This window comes from Manis pentadactyla, chromosome 14 (genome assembly GCF_030020395.1).
Source record: "Manis pentadactyla isolate mManPen7 chromosome 14, mManPen7.hap1, whole genome shotgun sequence".
NCBI lineage: Eukaryota > Metazoa > Chordata > Mammalia > Pholidota > Manidae > Manis > Manis pentadactyla.
In genome coordinates, this window is record NC_080032.1 from 6,832,958 (window position 1) to 6,850,582 (window position 17,625).

Sequence of the window (17,625 nt, forward strand, 5' to 3'; positions counted from 1 at the left end):
GCATAGCTATCAGGCTGGGCTTCAGGACTCGCATCAGTGAAAATAAGGAGGCTGGAGCTCTGAGAGTTCAAGTCCCTTTGGGTGTTAACACTTTGCAAGGCCTCTCCCTAGACCCAAGCAACCGAATGTGAATGCCACAGTGATTCTCCCCATTCAGTCCATAGCCTTCTGTTCCCCCCCACACCCGGACTCTGCCCTTTTAAGAAAAACATCTAAAACATACTCTGGAAATGTAAGGTGCTACTCAAAAAAATCCCACTTCAAGATACTCAGAGGCCATGGCCACCACATGTTCCTCCGAAAGTCTTATTTCCAACTTTCAACTTTTGAAAATTTCAAGTCAAGGTCAAAATCCGCCCTGGTTGCAGGCTCAAAGGCATTCAGCTTGGAGGTGATAGAGCTGGAACCCAGGGCCGAGGCATCAGTCACCATATGCTCCTGAGCAGCCAGAATGAAACCCTCCAACCAGGAGAAATCACTGAGGCCCACATGCGTTGAGGACAACCTCCAAAACTCCTCTTCCAAAGCACTCCAGAGAGCCTGGAGAGCTACAAAATGACCAAATCCTGGTGGTCAGTTCAGTGGGCAGCTCAGATCCGAACTGAAGCTCTTTGAATCAGCAAGGAACACACAGGTTTAAAAAGAAGATAATCAGCTGAGATTCTCACAAATAACTTGTTTAAGACCTGGATTCATATTCCTTCTTTGCTACTTACTCTTTTGGTCACCTAAAACCAGTTACTTCATGACTCTGAGCCTTAGTTGCGTATTTGTATAGCGGTAATGATAAAACCTCATGGGGTTATGAGAGTTAAACCATGTACAAATGCCTACACGATGCCTGGCTCACAGCAGGCACCCAGAATGTGTTCATTTCCTCCCTCCCTCTCTAATTTGGGAACACCAAGGGCAAACACTGACGGACTCCTTGATTCCTTTCCATGCCTAAGCTATGTGGACCTGCTTCGTGGCCCAGAACTAAAAAGATTTCTGAGTGGAGGCCCTAGAATGAGCTACTTATCTAACCAATTGATTATAATCAATTCCTATCAATCAAGAACTAGTTACTGCACACTGAGAATGTGCAAGACTGAACAGGCAAGGTGCTGGGCTGGGGGGAGCCAAGGGAGATAGGATAGAGGCCCAGTCTCCACTCAGAGGCAAATTACTCAGACCAAATGTTTACTGGTAAAATTTCAACATTATGTGGTAAGGGAACGGAACAGTCAGTATTACAGTGGATTTATACAGGTTAAAGAACAAGCTCTCCCAAGTCCTGGTCAAGGTCTGGCTGGATGCTGGCCCTTAGCGTCCTGAATGAACAGACAGCTGGGGAGAAACTGTTTCAGCTCCTCGCCTCTGAGCTCTGAGCAGGCAGGTCTCTCTGCCACAGCCAGATGGTGCCACGCTAATGACTCTCCCCCAGGATCCAGAAGGGCACCTAGAACAGGGGCCTCATGACTCCAGCCCGCCAGAGTTGGTTTTCTACCACAAAAGATCCCTTTATTACTCCTCCTTCCTGTAGTCTCTGCAGACTGAAACAGGCTGTCAATGAAGCTGTAATTATTAAGGAATATGTTGTTATCCTGTTTAAAAAAATGAACCAAGCAATCTTGATCAGCAAGAAGTTAGTGTTAGCAGAGTGTACTGATTCAGTTCTAACTAAAAGCCGGGAAGGAAGCCTATACTTTCAAGTAATTTGTACAGTCATATTACAGTTAAGGGTAGAATCTCCATTATTTGGAAAAAATGGAAAAGAGCCTGTGGTGTCTCTGAGGAGCCACATGAGTTGCAGAGTTAAGAACCATTCACCTGATCCAAGCCCTTCACTTTTCAGATGAGGAGAAAGAGTCCCAGAGGACCTAAGGCAGCTGCCAAATGGTACTGCTAAGCTGGGCAGGGTTAAGAATAATTTTTCCCTTTAAACATGGGTTGCTTTAGAATACAAAGATGCACTTGTTTTCTTTAAGAGACAATGTGTAAACCAAACACTTTAAATCAATGTTGAACATTAAGGGAAATTCTATAAAAAGACAAATCCTTTAAAAATTTCAGAAAAAAGTCACTCCTTGATTTACCTCTTTTGTAAATTCCAATTTAAGGTGTTTTCAGCCTTGGAAACACACCTATAACTGCATCTCACTCCACACGCCAGTGGCACTGGCAGAGGAGACAATGCACGCTGCTGAGCACAGCCTGTCAGGCAGGGGTGTACAGGGCACAGAAAGTGCACTCTTCACCCCATCCCCTCTTCCCTCCCTGGAGTGCTGTCATGACTGATCACGTCCCAGAGGAATCTGGCTGTGTCCCTCTCCTTGCAACCACAGCCCCAGAACTTCTGTGGACTTTGTATTCTGCCAGAGGCCTGGGGTCAAGAACCTAATTTGCTCCACAGAATCTGGCAAGGGTCACGTTCAGGAGCCCAGGAAGTCTAGCCCCAGTACTTTGCAGAGGAGGAAACTCAGGGCCAGGGAGGGGACAGGCACCAGGGGACAGAGAGCAGTCCTTGAGGACACCCTGTAATAAAGGAGGGCGCTGACGGTAGAAGTGGTTCTGTGACCAGTAGTGTCAGTGGTGATTAATTAGACCACTACCTGGGAGAGCAGAGGGTCTGGGTGGTCCCTCCTGTGAGGCACACAGTCCTACGTGTGGGTTCTCTCTTCAAAAGTGGCTTCAGGAATGTGGCCTCCCATTTGAGGGAGGGGAGAGGGTCTACAGTAAGTCAGTACCCATTTGAATTCAACTTGGCACACAGAGCTGGGTGGGTGGAGGCTGTCAGGCCCCCCAAAGGGACTAGAGCAGCATAAGACAAAGGACAGTGGTGGGGGGAGGGGGCGTAGCATCAGTGCCAAGACCCTCAAAGGCCCAGGTCGGGAGTCATCTGTTCCAGCTCCTGAGAAGAGTCCTGCCCCCCCCAGGGAGATTAAAAGGGGCTCAGCACTCCTGCCTCCTAAGGGAACAAACCTCCCCCAAGCTGCCTTTCTAGGATTAAGAGTACGAGGGATTAATGAGGCCCGGACCTAAACTAGTAGTTACTTCAAACACTTGGCATCTTTATTCCACATGGTAAAACCTGCCTCCTAAACTTAAGATCAATTCCCACCGGCTCTTCAGAAAAGACTCTCTGCTCTCCATTTGATATGCCTGACAAACTTTGGGGGCCCTTTTCCTGCTTTTTGTCTTCTAGGAGAGAAAAGAAAGCAAATTCAAACTGAGGACATCCCTGGGGGAGGTGCAGGCAGAGGGAGATACAGCCTCTTCAAGTTTGAGAGAAACTCAGGAAGATAGTAAAAGCTGGCTGGACAGACCCCAAGTATTAACTCTATTGAGAGCAGTTGCCTCATCTGTACGATGGGGATAACACGATGTCCTTAGGCTGTTGGCAGAGATAAGGATAAAGTGCCTAGCAGGATACTCTGGCAGTCAGCGCTAACGACTAGCCCCCTGCCCCCTGCCCCAAATCCAGAGGCTTCCTGCCACTCTGCCAGGGTCCAGTAATTCCATGAAACCACATGGTGTTCTGCTTTCCTGCCCAGGGCATGGCCACCTGACTAATATCCCAGCAGCAGAGATCTGGGCGAGCCAGAAAAGAGAAGTCAACCAGGACCACTGGTGAGGGGGAGGCAACCCTAGCAACAACAGGCTGTTCCCAAAGAAGGAAAACAAGCCCCACCCCAGACAGGAATGGCTCCATTCACGAGGGACCCTAAGGGCCAGAAACCCCTAGGGAGTTTCTGTTGGAGGTGGGGCAGGTCAGAAGTAGAGGGAAAGTTTCTACATCTTCCCTCTGAGAAGCCCCACAGCAAGAAACCCGTGGATACTCAGGACTGCAGACCTGGTATGTGTTGGGGTTGGCCAGCCGGCCACTGGGGAACACTCCAGAGCCAAGGGCCTCTATCTCCAAAGCACCTGCCCAGGCCTTCCCCTAGCAACTGTGCTCACCTGGGAGCTCCGAAGCCCGTAGAGACCAGAGGCAAACATGCTTGCCCTTCAGAGAACCACCACTCACAGAGTGCCTACTGTGTACCAAGCTGCCCACACCCGGGCCATACCCAGCTTCCATGCTGTTTGGCAAAACCTGCCCGTCCTGCTTGTTGGGACAAATTCCTGGGCAGGCAGCAAGGCCTGCAGGTCAAACAAGTGAGAGCTGGAAGAACAGCACTTGCTGTGCCTCCCCGGAAGCAGTGACACCAAGAGCAGGTAGGGTCAGCGGCATCTTCTGGCATCTCTTCTAGGTGTGTTTGGGAAGCAAGGAGGCCCAGAATTCCCCAGGAGCTTCCTTCCGGCTATACCCCTACTTCCCCATTCCCAGAACATGGTGTGCAGCCCTCTCCAGGCCCGTTCTGCTGGGGAATGGCCTCTCCTGGCTTCTGCCTGACCGGACCAATGGTCAAAGGACAAGTGAAATCCGAGAAGCCGATCCAGAGAGGCCTCTGCCCTCCCCTCAGGACCCGGGGGCCAGAAGACATGGGGAAGGGGACTCCGAGCCCAACTCACCGAAAGGGGTCTCTGGAGGTGAAGTAAGCCGGGACGGACAAGTAACTCCCCATCTTCTCCCCACACCAGATAAACGAGCTGAGCTGCAAACCCGTCTGGAGTGCCTCAGGCTGGCTGCAGACCGCCACCATGACAGGGCTGGGGCTCCCGGCACCTCTGGCTGCGGGCCGGCTGCCCGGCGCTCACCTCTCCCTCCTGAGCAGCCGGAGGGGCAGGAGGACTCTGGGCCACTCGTCCCCCCGCCGACTCCCACAGGGGCTCATCCTCCCCAGTTCTCGGAAGCTCGGGGGGCCCCTCGGGACTCCGGGAGAACCACCTCTCCCCTGGAGGTTACACACACGGTCGCACCTAGGGCAGGAGCCGGGGACTGGCTGGGAGAGAAGCGCTGCTGTCAACTGAGCTTTCTTCTTCAGTCCCACCCCCGGCGAGGGGGGAGGGAGGAAGAGGCGGGGCTCCTCGCGGAACCGAGGTGTGTGGTTGGAGCAGCTGCTAGGAAACAGACCTTGGAGGCAAGGGGTGGAGCTGGGCTGGAGGGAGGATGCAGGCCGGTGCTGCAGACAATAACCAGGAGTGGGGAGCGTCCATCGGAGCTCAGGGCAGGGCAGGGCAGGGCAGGGCAGGACAGAGGGTGAGCGTCGGCCTCCAAGTATCCCCTGCCTGACGAACTGCCCAAAAGACAGAAACTGGTCGGAGGTGAAGACAAGCACAGGGTGAAAGCACCAGGCCAAGCCACTCCCCCAGAAAGGGGGACCTCTCCAGCTGGAGAGGCAGGTCCAGAGACCCGGGTTCCGAGCGCTGCTCTCTGGGATCCCTGATCCAGGCTGGCATCTACTTGGTCTTCACACCAGGGTCCCCATTCATCCCTTCCCTCTGCCTGGCCTGCATCTTCTGCTCCAGATGCCTAGGCCTATCTTCCCCACAGGCACCCCAGGCTTGTTCTCCATCACTTTTCAGTATGAGAAGCACAGTGTTAGAAACACCACTACCGGCCCATTCTCTGCTGGGAATGAATGAATAAATCAATGAAAGAAAGAGGGACGGGTGACCTGGGCTCCAGTCCCTGGGCATTCTCCTGCTTGCAAAAGGGCTTTGAGGAAGACGTTTCCCTTTGAAAAGGGGCTAAGAGCTCTGGCTCTGGAGTCCCACAGGCCTACATTTAAATCCCAGCCCTGACACTGACTAGTCTTTTGGCCTTGGGTAAATTACCTAACCTCTCTGTACCTCACTTTACTTATTTATAAAGTGGAGATAATTCCCATCTCTGAGAAACGAGAACACTTCTTTAGCAGGGCCTGCCTGAAGAGCCCCAGCTGTGGGGGGTTGTCCACGGCAGCCTACTTTTGGGAAAGGCCCTTATTCCTCTGCCTGCAGGACTGTGAGGGGAAAAGCAAGACTGCTGGAGCACAGGACACATCCAGACAGCACTGTGGGACTTGAGAAGTTGACACCAGCTCTCTCCCACCAGGCACATACTCCTCTCTGCTGACGTAGCCCTGTCATTGTGACAGAAAAGCCTATGGCAAAGGTGGTGACTGGGTTTCAAGGGAAACTTTTCCCGTTCCTCTGCTGAGTGGATACAGGGATAACAATGAATGCAGTAAGATGAATGTGCCCATTACAAGCTACTTAGTAGTATCGAGTGCTCAGTATATTCCAGGCCTGTGTTAAGTGCGCTGCATCTGTTATGTATTACCACATTAAACTGCCAATATATGGGGTAGATATTATCATCCCTACTTAACAGATAAGAAAACTGAGGGTCTGAAGGGTTATGTCACTAGCCTGAAGACATACAGCTGGTAAGCGGTGGGGCTGGGTTTCAAACCCAGTGTGACTCTATAGCAGAGATCAGGACACTTTTTCCGTAAGGTCCAGAGAACAAACATTTTAGGCTTTTCAGGCCTACACAAAAACAGACTCTGTCACAGGCCTACACAAATACAGCTGCTCAGCTGTCACTGCAGTGTGGAAGTGGCCATACATAAAATGTAAGCAGAAGGAAGTGGCTGTGTTCCAATAAAATCTTATTTATGGAGACTAGAATTTGAATTTCATGTAATTTTCATGTGCCATGAAATATTCTTTTGCTTTTCTCCACAACCATTTAAAAGTGTAACAAATCACAGGCTGTACAAAAACAGGGAGCGGGCTATAGCTTGCGGACCTCTACCCTAGACTCAGTGCTCAACCACTCTGTTTACTGCCTCTAAAAGTGAAGACCAGCTTTCGGCATTTGTGCAGAACTCAGCCGTATCTACCTGCTGACACCCAGGCAGCACACTCCAGTCCCAGAGGCAGCCAGCAGTGAGTGAGTGCTGGACAGGCACTCGCCCTGTACCACACCAAGCATGCTCAAAGGACTTACATGTACGAATGAATTTTAACCACACTAGTTGGTAATGCTGTGATTTCCCCCTTTTTACAGAGGAAGGAACTGAGGTGCAGAGAGTTTAAATTTGCTTGCCTGAGGTCACTCGGCTGTGTAAGTGCGAGGTAAAGCCTGGATTCGAACCCAAGCTGTCTATACTGAGCTCTACCATTGCTAGTCTGGAGTCCAGACTGGGCCCAGAGCCAGACTGTCTGGGTTTGAATGCGACAATGCACTGCACGTAAGCCCTTGGCAAAAGTCTGGAACACATTAAGGGCTGATAAATGTTAGCTGCTAATATCATTAAGACTATTGTTACTACCACTATGGGCTAGCCATGTGGCCGTCAGCAAGTTGCGGCCTCTGTCTGGGCCTTGGTTAGGTCTCTAAATAACTTCCAGCTTTAGCATTTTTCAGCCCTATGAGGTTGCAGAGGGCTCCTTGTTTTCTTTGGTGAGTTAAACCTCTTGAGCTGGCCCTGAGGGGATCAGGATCCTGGCTTGGGGGCCACACAGGAGCCGCAGAGGTGGGGCAGGGGGGAAGGGGGGAACAACACATAGAATACCAAAAGGCCTGCCCAGCTAGAGAGCTGGGAGCTCTCTTTCTCCCAGAGAGACAACTATTTCTCACCAAAAATCTATTATGTTCCCCTGTAATTCGGTCAGGCAAAAAAGGGGCCCCAAATTAAGTGTGGAACTGGCAAATTATCTTCTAATTGCACCCACCCGCTGATTTCCATCTGATGAACAGAGTGCAGATGGAAGAAAATGCAAGCCACAGAGAGATGGGGCCAGGGGGCCCATGAGCATAACTCCTCCTGACATTTCACACAGCTCGGCTGTTCCAGCGGAGGCAGGCGCAGTGAGTCGGTGTCTAGGAATGTGAGCAGGAGGCTGCCGACGTTCTCTATTCCCCCAACTCCCCTTACAAAGGACTTGGTCGGTGGGTGGGTGTGAGGGGAATGAATGTGAGGACTTCTCAATGCCATGAAAACTGCCTCCCCCAGATGAGAGGCCGCCACCTCCCCACATCTTGAGCCTAGCAGAAGCCCCTCCCAGGTAGAATCCATTTGACCCCCATAAATCCAGATTTCAGGAGGAACCACTGAACAACTAATCTCCAGATGTGATCAGCCAGCCGCTGGCTGATCAGACCCAAGTGTGTGGCTCCTTAGCACTAACTTCAAGGGGCCCAAACCATCCAGAACTGGGGAGTTAAAAGGTCACACTGAAGGCTATCCTGCCCCCTCCTGTCCTTGGATACTCGTCCTGAGTAGAAAGCCACTCTTCTAGGTCCCCAGAGCAGCTGGCAGAGGATTCACAGTCATAGCTGCCAGAGGTAACTGCACTGATTGTTGGACTGGCACAGACACGATACGAGGGCAGGAGAGGTACTAATCTCCTGCACATTTCACGCACTGGAAACCTGGCAGGGGGCTGAGCAAATGACTCCTCTGAACCAGCTAAGACACAGGGCGTCAAGGCGGCTGTGAGAGGCTGGAGGCAGCAATCTTCAAGGCCGGCAGCCCAAGTGAGCGCTCTCTGGTGAGGAGCGGTGAAGGAATGAATCGCCCCAACCCGTCCACAGAAGAGGGCTCTGGTTAGATCATCCGGAGCCCAGGGAACTGTGTTTTTGTGGGGCCCTCTACTGGCCAGGAGGACTCCAACCGGGGAAGGGAGCTCCTGGGCACTCCCCAGCTTCTGAATCTTGAAAGGTGAGCATCACCACGCCCACTGACTGAACGTTCATCCTGCCTCTGCTCTGTCTCTCTTCCAATTCACTTTTCATACTCCGGCAGCAGTCATCTTTCTAAAACAGAGCCCTAGGAATTCCACTGATAGAAATTTTGCCTAGAAAAATATTCTTATGAATTTGGCAGGACATGTACCCAGCATTGTCTAATACTAAAAGATTAGGAGCAGTTCGTGTGCCCATCGATAGTGGTGGTCTGAACAATTTCTACACCCAAACAACAGAATATATGCAGCTGTTACAAACAATGAAGTAGATCGTAGTGCTGCAACAGAAACTGTCCTGGATCGGGTCCTACATGAAAAATTCAAGTTCAAAAAGATGAACCCAGGTCTCAGAGAGGCTGTACAATACATTCCCATTGTTCAAGTCTATGCGCATAACCCTCAGAGAACAGCAGAAAGACCCCACCACACCGTTATCAGTTTCTCCTTTTGTGTAGTGAGATACATAGAAGCAGGGTTGAAACAGCATTCATTTTCTACCATTTTGATGTTTTTTACATTTTCTTCCTTACACTTAAGTACTGCTTTTTAAAATGATAAATGAATAACAGCAAAATGAACCCCACAATTTAGAGCAAACATCCTCCCACGTTTTTCCTAGTGCTCTCGCCCAAAGGCAAAGCCTGCTTGGGTGCCTGCCCTTTGGACCTCTGTCTCTTCAGCTTCCCCATCTGGGTCACAACTCTGGCCACCTCATGCCCCCACTGCACTTCCTGACCTGGCCACAAAGGTTCTTTCCGGAAGTCCCCATGCCGGTGCTCTCTTAGTTCCTTCTGCAGCCTCCTACATCTCCAGCTGGTGACTATCTCCTCCTTTTTCCAGGTCCAGCTCCCACAGAGTACTCAATCTCCTCTGGGAAGAGTTGCGCTGATGTGTCCCCAGGCACATCACACAGCCCCTATCTACCTACGGCCAGATCAAACTATGTAAGGCCCACACCAGCTGTCCACAGAAGACCAGTAAATAAACATGATGCAGGAATCCCATTATGAGCCACTATGGTACTAGAATGGTGATGGTAACTCATATTCATAAAGCATTTTCAGTTTGCAAAGGGCTTTTAATCTAGCTTAGTCACTGCCAACAACCTCAGAGGAGTACCTGCAGTATAGGCAGGGCAAAGCCCAGAGATGTTAGGTAACTCATGCAAAGTTACTGCTGGGAAGTGCAAGACTGAGATTAAAATCTGGATCTGCTGACCCCAAATCCCATGCCCCTTCCTCCACATGAGCCCTAGCAAGGCATTCAGGAATCCTGCCTTGCCAATAGAGGGCTCCAAACTGCTGAGTATGTTGAACTGCATCTGACTTTTCCAGATTTCCTGTCCACATTTTTACTATCAGAATATCGTGGTAGAGTTTATCAAGTGCCTTATGGAAATCAAGAGGGAACCTCATGACTAGCCACCCAGTGAAAACATGAAGTCAAGTCTCATTAGTCAGACAAATTCACTACTGCTGAATCCTAATGATCAGCATCTTTTTGTGATGGAGTCAAGTCAAAGGATTGTAAGTTTACTTTTTTCCAGGATCTCCTTTTCGTCCTTTTTGAAAACTGGGCCAGTTAGCCATATCCATTTTTATTTCAGTACTAGATCCCTAGTGCCTCGTATATAGCAAGTATGGAACAAACAATCATATCAGGATTTTCAACCCCATTCTCCAAGGTTTCTCAAAAGTTACTAATAGTAGTTCCATTACTGTGCCAGTAAGGTTTCTTTCTTTTTTTTTTTTTTCAGTATATTGGAAGTAATTTTTCTAGTCTGAAAATCTAAACACATTTCATGTGACTGGGTGCCCCTCATACATCTTGGGCTTCCCGTCATCCCTTCCAGTTTCAAGCTCATGAGCTGTGAAACAGGCATTGGACTAAATCTCTAAGGTTCTATCTGAATTCCCGTGATACTTAAGATGGATGCCAAAGATTGTCTTTTGCCTGGTGTTTGTTAATACGACACCACACTTCAAAAGTCGTGGACACTTAGCTCCCAGTCTGCTGAACACTGCCTGAGTTCCACGAGCCAGGCGCTGAGGTGGGCTTGCTCACATATGCTTTCATTTATAATTCTCACAACTTTGTGAGGTTGGGGCTGTCATCTCCTTTTCACACACAAGGAACTGAGGCCCACGGGGACGGCTGTTGTTCAAGGCCACAAGCCTAGGAATTGGCAGAGCTCAGATTTAATGCAAGTCTTTGGATTTCAAGTCCAAGGCGCTAAAGTTGCCTCCAATAACTCTTTTATGGTTGCTATTTGATTTATTTTCCAAAAGTAGGGCTGAAAGAACAGCATCATCAGACTCTCCTGGGCAGCTTGTTGAAAAGGAAGATTCCTGGGATTTACCCCAAGCCTGCATGTAAGAATCCCTGAGACAGGCCCAAGAATCTGCATTTTAAACAAACCCCAGTGTATCTGATGCTTACCAAAGGCTGAAACCATGACTTTCCTCTTTCCTATGTGCTCTTCTGCTCGATTTCACTCTTTTCTTACACTAACTCTGTGAGGCAGGCAGGAACAGATGACTTTTATCCCTTTGCTATAAATGAGGAAATGACTGTAAGACAGGTTGTTCACCTTATTCTGGATGCAGCTTAATAAATGTTTGGTGGTTGACATTCTGTAAAGCCTTGGCTCACTGGGACTCACCTTCCTGGTGCCGTTCTGACTCATCTGTAACCCCACAGTAGCTGCCTCTCTCTTTTCCTCAGTGACACACAGTAGCAGTGCTCAGGGTATGGTGGGGAAAGATGACTCTAGAATATAGGGTCATCTCATGAAAAGTCCACCTTTGAAATTGAAATAAGTTAAAAACAATACACAAACAAAACACAAGGGCTGACATTAGCCAACTTCAGAAATAACTGGACTGCTGCCAGTCAGTGCTGCTGATGGGGGCAGACCTCTGGCCTTGTCAGGATCACAAGAGAGCAGCCTCAGGAAGGCATGACCACACCACGACTGGCACACAGAGGAAAACTACCCTTATACAAATCTGGCAAGAATTTGAGGACCTTGAGGTACTCAGAGGTTCTTTCCAGTAATGGTAAGAAGGGTGGAGAAAGACAATCTGTTAGCACCCCTCCAGCACAGCCCAAGGGAAGAGGGAGCCCAGCTCTTGAAGGGAAACTACAAGGCAAGCTGGGACAGTGGGCTGCCACAGTGGGCCTAGCTTTGATGGTTCTGAGCTTTGGAATGACATTCACAGACAGTGATCTTATTCCATGCTCCCACTTCAAAAGAAAAGCCTTTGCCTTGTAGATTAAAACGGAGCAAAGAGATGGTGATGATGCATACTGAAAGGGCTTTATCCAAGTGTTCACGGGAAGGGTGGTCTTTTGCCCAATAAGCACTGAGTACCACTGTGTTTCTAGGTATACTGCTAAGCTCTGGGATACAAAGGAACTAGATAGGGCTCCAGACTTGGAGAATTTCATATTCCAGGAATGATGTTAGATGTGTCAAAAAATACCAACAGGGCTATAAATTGAGGTCTGAGCAGAATAACAAAGAGGGAGAAAAGTCTCCTTTGATTGGTGGGGAGGGTCAAGGGTGGATTTGGGGAGGCTTCTCCATGGAGGACAAGATGTATCAGCTGATCACCAGGCATGCAACAGGCATTCAAGCCTGAAGGAACAACATGTGCAAAAGCACTGAGGTATAACAGTCTGGTCCGTAAGCTGCAGTGCAGGGCATGTGTGAAGAGTGATCAGAGAGTGGGCCAGGATGAAGGGAGCAGGGGCAGATCACCAAGAGGCAGGCCTGCCAAGTGGAAGAGTCAGTCATAGGCAGAGGTATGTAAGCAAGCAGAGGCTTCCAACTGGCAGAACATAAAGCCTGAAACACCAAAGAGCGTGCTGGTCTTTAATTGCCAGTTTGTCTCCCTGAGTGGGCATTTCTGCTTCAAGTCCACAGCAGGTTATGTGTATGTCCACATGAAGTCTGCTAGCCAACTACTGTGCACTAACAGCAGACTATGGCTTCATCCTCAGGCCACATCTCTCCCAAGTTAGGCATTTTAACAGCTAAGATTTGCTGGTATGGACTGTAAGCACAGAAGAATGGGGTCACAACCCTTGTAGATAATCATTCATTGTTGCTCCATGATACTAATATTAGAGAATTGCATTGTCAACATTCAGTATCAAATGCTGTGTTTACATAAACATTCTGTTCCTGGCTGCACTGGGAAAAAAATGCTTTGGATACATCAACAAATCTCCAGGCAATCCCAGGAGAAGAGCCCTAGCCTGGCAGAGACCTGAAAATTTGACAGATCACCTGTGTTATCTGAGGAAAGCCATTACACCTCCCCTGCCTCCTCTGTGAAAGGAAGGAATTAGTGAGCAAAAAAACTCCACAGGGAAGGGAGCCATGAGGAAGCGGTTGTAGTCAGAGGAAGGTGGCTGGCTGACCACTCAGACCTCTCCAAGCTAGTGTCACCTTGGTGAATGACCCTAATCCAAGACTCACTTTTAGCCTTTTGGGCACAGGACTTTATAGTATGCAGAGAGGTGCAGATATTCTAAGATGGTTCTATCCTAACCATTTATCAACCTCACACTGTCCACTTACGAATTAACAGTTGAAATCAGAACACCCATATGCCCTGTACAGGTACTATCTCCAGATCTTTATTGCTATCAGGAATCCCAGGAAGCTGAATTAGGCATGAAAGTTGCTCTGTGAGCATGGACTTAAAATAAAGAGAAATTAGTAGCCATGGAGGCAAATTTCATTCTGGCTGTAGGGGGCCGGCAAAACCAACCCTGCCTGAAGCAAAAAACCTCCTTCTGGGTTCTTGGGGGCCAAACCAGGTTCAGGATCTGTATCTGGGCACACTACTAGTTTTGTCTCCCTGACTTCTCACTTTCTGTTTCACTGCTGCTACTCATTATTTCACTGCTTTTTAAACTAATTTTTATGGAAAAAAATCATTACTTTCTTAGATATATAACAATCACCAATTCACATATTATTCAGCCCTGGGAGGTATTTGGCTCCCTAGTAACGAAAAACAAGTGGCTAACACGAACATGCAAGGCCCTGTTCCCGCTCCGTGCTACCCACAACCTCACTCATTCATCTCTCACTACACCACTAGGAGGTAGGCAGTGGGTCAGTATCTCCACTTTACAGATGAGGAAATGAAGCAAAGAAAGGGTAAGTGACTTGCCCAAGGCACAGAGCTAATGAATGGCAGAACCAGGGTTTGAACCCAAGCAATCTGGTTCCAGAGTCTGTGCTCTTTACTATCACACGATACCCACTCTCCTTACATGTAGATCTAATCAGATTAACTCCCAGGGGACAAACTTTGTTTCCAAGTTCTTGGGCAATCACCAACCTAGCCACTCCCTCCCCTCCATAAATCATCCTTAAGTAGAAGATATTATGTGAGCATTCCATTTTTCCCAGTCTACACAGAATGGTCATTTTTAGCTAATGCCATCCTTCAAAGGTTGCTAAAATTAAAAAAACAAATAAATAAAAAAGATTTAGGATTAGAATTGAGATTTGTCAGATTTCAGGACAATTCATAATTCGTTTGGGCTGGAGTAACTGAATTCATTCTTCCCTCTATTGCCTCTCTCTAGGGGCTTGTTCCTGCCTGGATTGTACCTACAGAGAAACACAGCTCAAGCCCTGCTGCTGCCTCTCTTTGAGGGCAGAAGACAAAAACTTCAAACTCTCACCTTGACACTTGCAGGCAATTTCCCAAAACAACCCAATGACCAGAACCAACTCTTCCCTGCCATTTACAGTAACTGCAGCCACAGTGGCTGTTAAGGGAAGGATGTGGGGAAGGGGAAGGGCAGGGAAAGGCCACACTTACATCAGACTTCTGGGTCACCCCTGGCAATTCATTCAACAAATATCCCCTCCCCGGCCACTGATGTGCTCAGTGGTGACACAATGAGGGGCAAAATGCCCCATGGTCCCTGACCAAGTTATGCTTACAGAATATTAGAGGTCTCAGAATGTCACTAAGGAGATGATCAAATGAATAAATGTGAAATTAAAACTGCACAAAAAGCTTCAGAGGGAAGGTCTATGAAAGCATAAACAGGGGTCATGACCTAGTCTATAACTTATTTCCCTGAGACATCCTTAAAGATATGAAAGATGAGGAGGAGTTCATTAGGTCAAAAGAGCATTCCAGCCAGAAGGAACTGCGGGAACAAAGTCCTTGTCAGAGGGAAGAAGGGTGTGTTTCGGATCCTGTGAAGAAGAGCAGTGAGGCTGAAGTGGAGAGAGGAGGTGGCTGTGGGGAGAGGCCAGGCCATGGTGGTACAGGAGGCAGCTCTGTAGGCCACTGTCTGGCCAATGGGTCTCAGCCCCGAGCAAGTTCACTATGGATTCAATGTGACCAAAGAAATGACAGTAGAACGTTCTTGGGGTGAAAGGGTTATACCCAACTTTATTCCCACCGTGGCAGGTCAATCACTAAAATCTTGTCCACTCAGAGCGAGTCTGCATGCAGCAAGACAGTCTCTGCCTCTAGGCCTCTGTCCACACAGCTGTCCTCTGGGCCTCTGTCCTCGGCACTGCTGCCACTCCAGCCTCTGCTCTGCCCTCCTGCAGCCTTGCAGCTGTGCCACCATGTCGCCCAGAGCACTGGGCAGGGCTCTTTATATAGAGTCAATAACAATGCATTGCCCACACGTGTGCAGTGAGGTAGCCAACCAGGGCCAGGTGAGAATCCTGGCCACAGGAACTTTCATTTTATCCACAGCCACATTAAGACTTTGGCCTTTATCCAAGAACCTTGGAAAGTAGTGTAAGTGTATAAGGACAGAGATGACAGAGTGTGACATGGTCAGTTTCTTTTTTTAAAGATCACTCCCTCTGGCTGCCTTGGGAGAATGGACTGCGGGGGTGCAGAGTGACTAGACCATCAGATGACTTCTGCGGTCCTCCAGGTGAGAAATGGTGGTAGCCTAGGACAGGGTGGTGGTAGGGGAAATGAAAAGAAATGGATGCATTCAAAGTATAATCTGGAGATAAAACCAATAGGCTTGGATATGGAGGATGAGAGAGGAGTTATCAAGAAGGAACCCCATGTTCTGACTTGGGCAGCAGGCAGGTGGTAGTGCCATTCAACGCGACAGTTTACAGTGGGAAGAGGAGCCAGTTTTGGGGGAAGACTGGAACTCCAGCTGGGTCTGAGATGCCTGGAAGAGATTCAAACAGACATGTGAAGTTGACAATAGGATAGACAGGTCCAGAGCTCAGTGGAGAAACTGATTTCAGGGTCATCAGTTTGTGGAGAACAACAGAAGCCACAGGTGTGGGTGAGGCTGACTAGGGAGAAAACAGTGCACACCTGGAGGAATGGCAACACTGCAGAGCTGGAGAGACGAGAAGCAATCTGGAAGGACCAGAGAAGTAGGGGAAAACCAGGAGTGTGGGATGTCATGGAAACCAAGGGAAGGGAATGTTTCAAGAGTGACAGACTGGTAATAAATGTGAACATCTGTTAAGTCCTAATTATATCCAGGTACTATGCCAAGGGCTCCAGATACGTGATCAGACTTAATCTGCACAACCACCTTCTGAGGTGGGAATCACTTCATTTCCCCTTTGTAGATGAGAAATCTGTGGCAAAGAAAGCTGAGCCACTGACTTAAGGTCAGCGGACTCCTGAGAAGCGGATATGGAAACTTAAGCAGCCTAATTCCAAACCCTGATTCACTTTTCCCTACTACCTCTACTGCAGTCTGGGGAGTCTACGTGAGACGAAGACTGAGGAGTGGCCAGTGGGACTGATGAGGCTGTCCTCTGGAACATGACTGAGAGAACATTTCAGGGGAAAGATAGAACGGAAGCCAGACTAGAGCCTACCCTTAGGAATGGTCCACGTTACCTCCGGTTTTTTTTTAGCTGTCTGAGGGAGCCAGTTAGGAGACCAAGGCAGTATGTCAAATCTGTATCCTCAGGAGCACCTAATTTGGTGCCTTTAAGATAGCAGATGATGCCCACAATCACAGCGCACAGCTAATGCAAGCAGCACAATGTCTCCATGCGCTGCTTGCTGCTGACCCCCCACACTACGCCGTTCTGAGGTCTCAAGAGTGCCTTCTTGTCCATGGCCTCCTTGGTCCCCACTACCTCGTGAGCCAGGTCACTCTGACCACATTTTACAGAGAAAAAACTGAGGTGCACAGTGGCGTAAGAACTTGCCCACGGTTCCATAGCTAGCTTGGCTCAGCTTAGACTCAACTCCAAGTGGAGCCAGGGAGACCTAAAGTCAAACGACAGCTGTGTGTGACTCTGGGCAAGTTCCTCTGCCATTTCAGGCCTTTCTGTTTTACTATAAAACGCGGTTGCAGGGTTACCATGAGGGTTGAATCAGGTAACCTAGGTGAAACTCCCAATACAATGCTTAAATATCAGTGGTCTATCTCTGGCCCCACCCCTACCTCTCTCCATCCCTGCTGACAGCTGCCGTGGGGCTTCTTTGGGGTCTGAGTTCTCTCTTCCCTAAGAACAGAGCAGGATTAAGGCACACTGAAGGTCACATACAGCTGGTCAATCCTAGGAAGCCCACTGTGTTCATGCTGCAGTCCCTTGTCGGGCAGAGGAAGGACCAGGTATTTGTCCTTCCCATCCTCTGTCAGGCAGGCCCCAGCCCCTTGTCCAACAGCCAGCCTTAATGACCTGCTGGCTGGCTGCGTCCTTAGAGATAAACCAGATAAATGAGCAAACTAGAAATTGAAGGCTTTGGTCAATAAACACAGCAACTGTACAAAACAGCAGCAGATGGCAGGGTTGCTCCACTGTCTTCCTTACTGGGAGCCAGAGAGACCCAGGAAAATTTTAACTTTTGTTGACACTTGAGAGAGTTCATGAAGTCTTTGAACCAATACCCTTGAGTGTTATCTGACGCTAGCAATGTGAGGCAAGCAGGGTGAGTATTTTTCCCTGAAGTTTCAGAAGAGGAAATGGCCTCAAGGAGGTATTAAATGCATGACCATATTCAGGTATACAGCCAGGAGTCAGAATGC

The 17,625-nt window shown here is 48.9% G+C and overlaps 1 protein-coding gene across 5 annotated transcripts in view; it reads right to left on the reverse strand.

Annotated features, from left to right (window-relative positions):
- The window catches only part of LIMK2 (LIM domain kinase 2), a 61,332-nt gene that overhangs the window by 29,506 nt on the left and 14,201 nt on the right, over positions 1-17,625 (reverse strand). Inside the window, exon 1 of one of the 5 annotated variants that reach the window (XM_057492345.1) lies at positions 4,498-4,906. The exons of 2 other annotated variants lie outside the window; for them this stretch is intronic. In XM_057492345.1, the coding sequence (XP_057348328.1) occupies positions 4,498-4,628 (131 nt within the window). In that variant the 5' untranslated portion in view covers positions 4,629-4,906. Of the gene's footprint in view, positions 1-4,497; positions 4,907-17,625 lie in introns of those variants that run through there. 2 more of the 5 variants (XM_057492343.1, XM_057492346.1) reach the window with 2 other exon arrangements.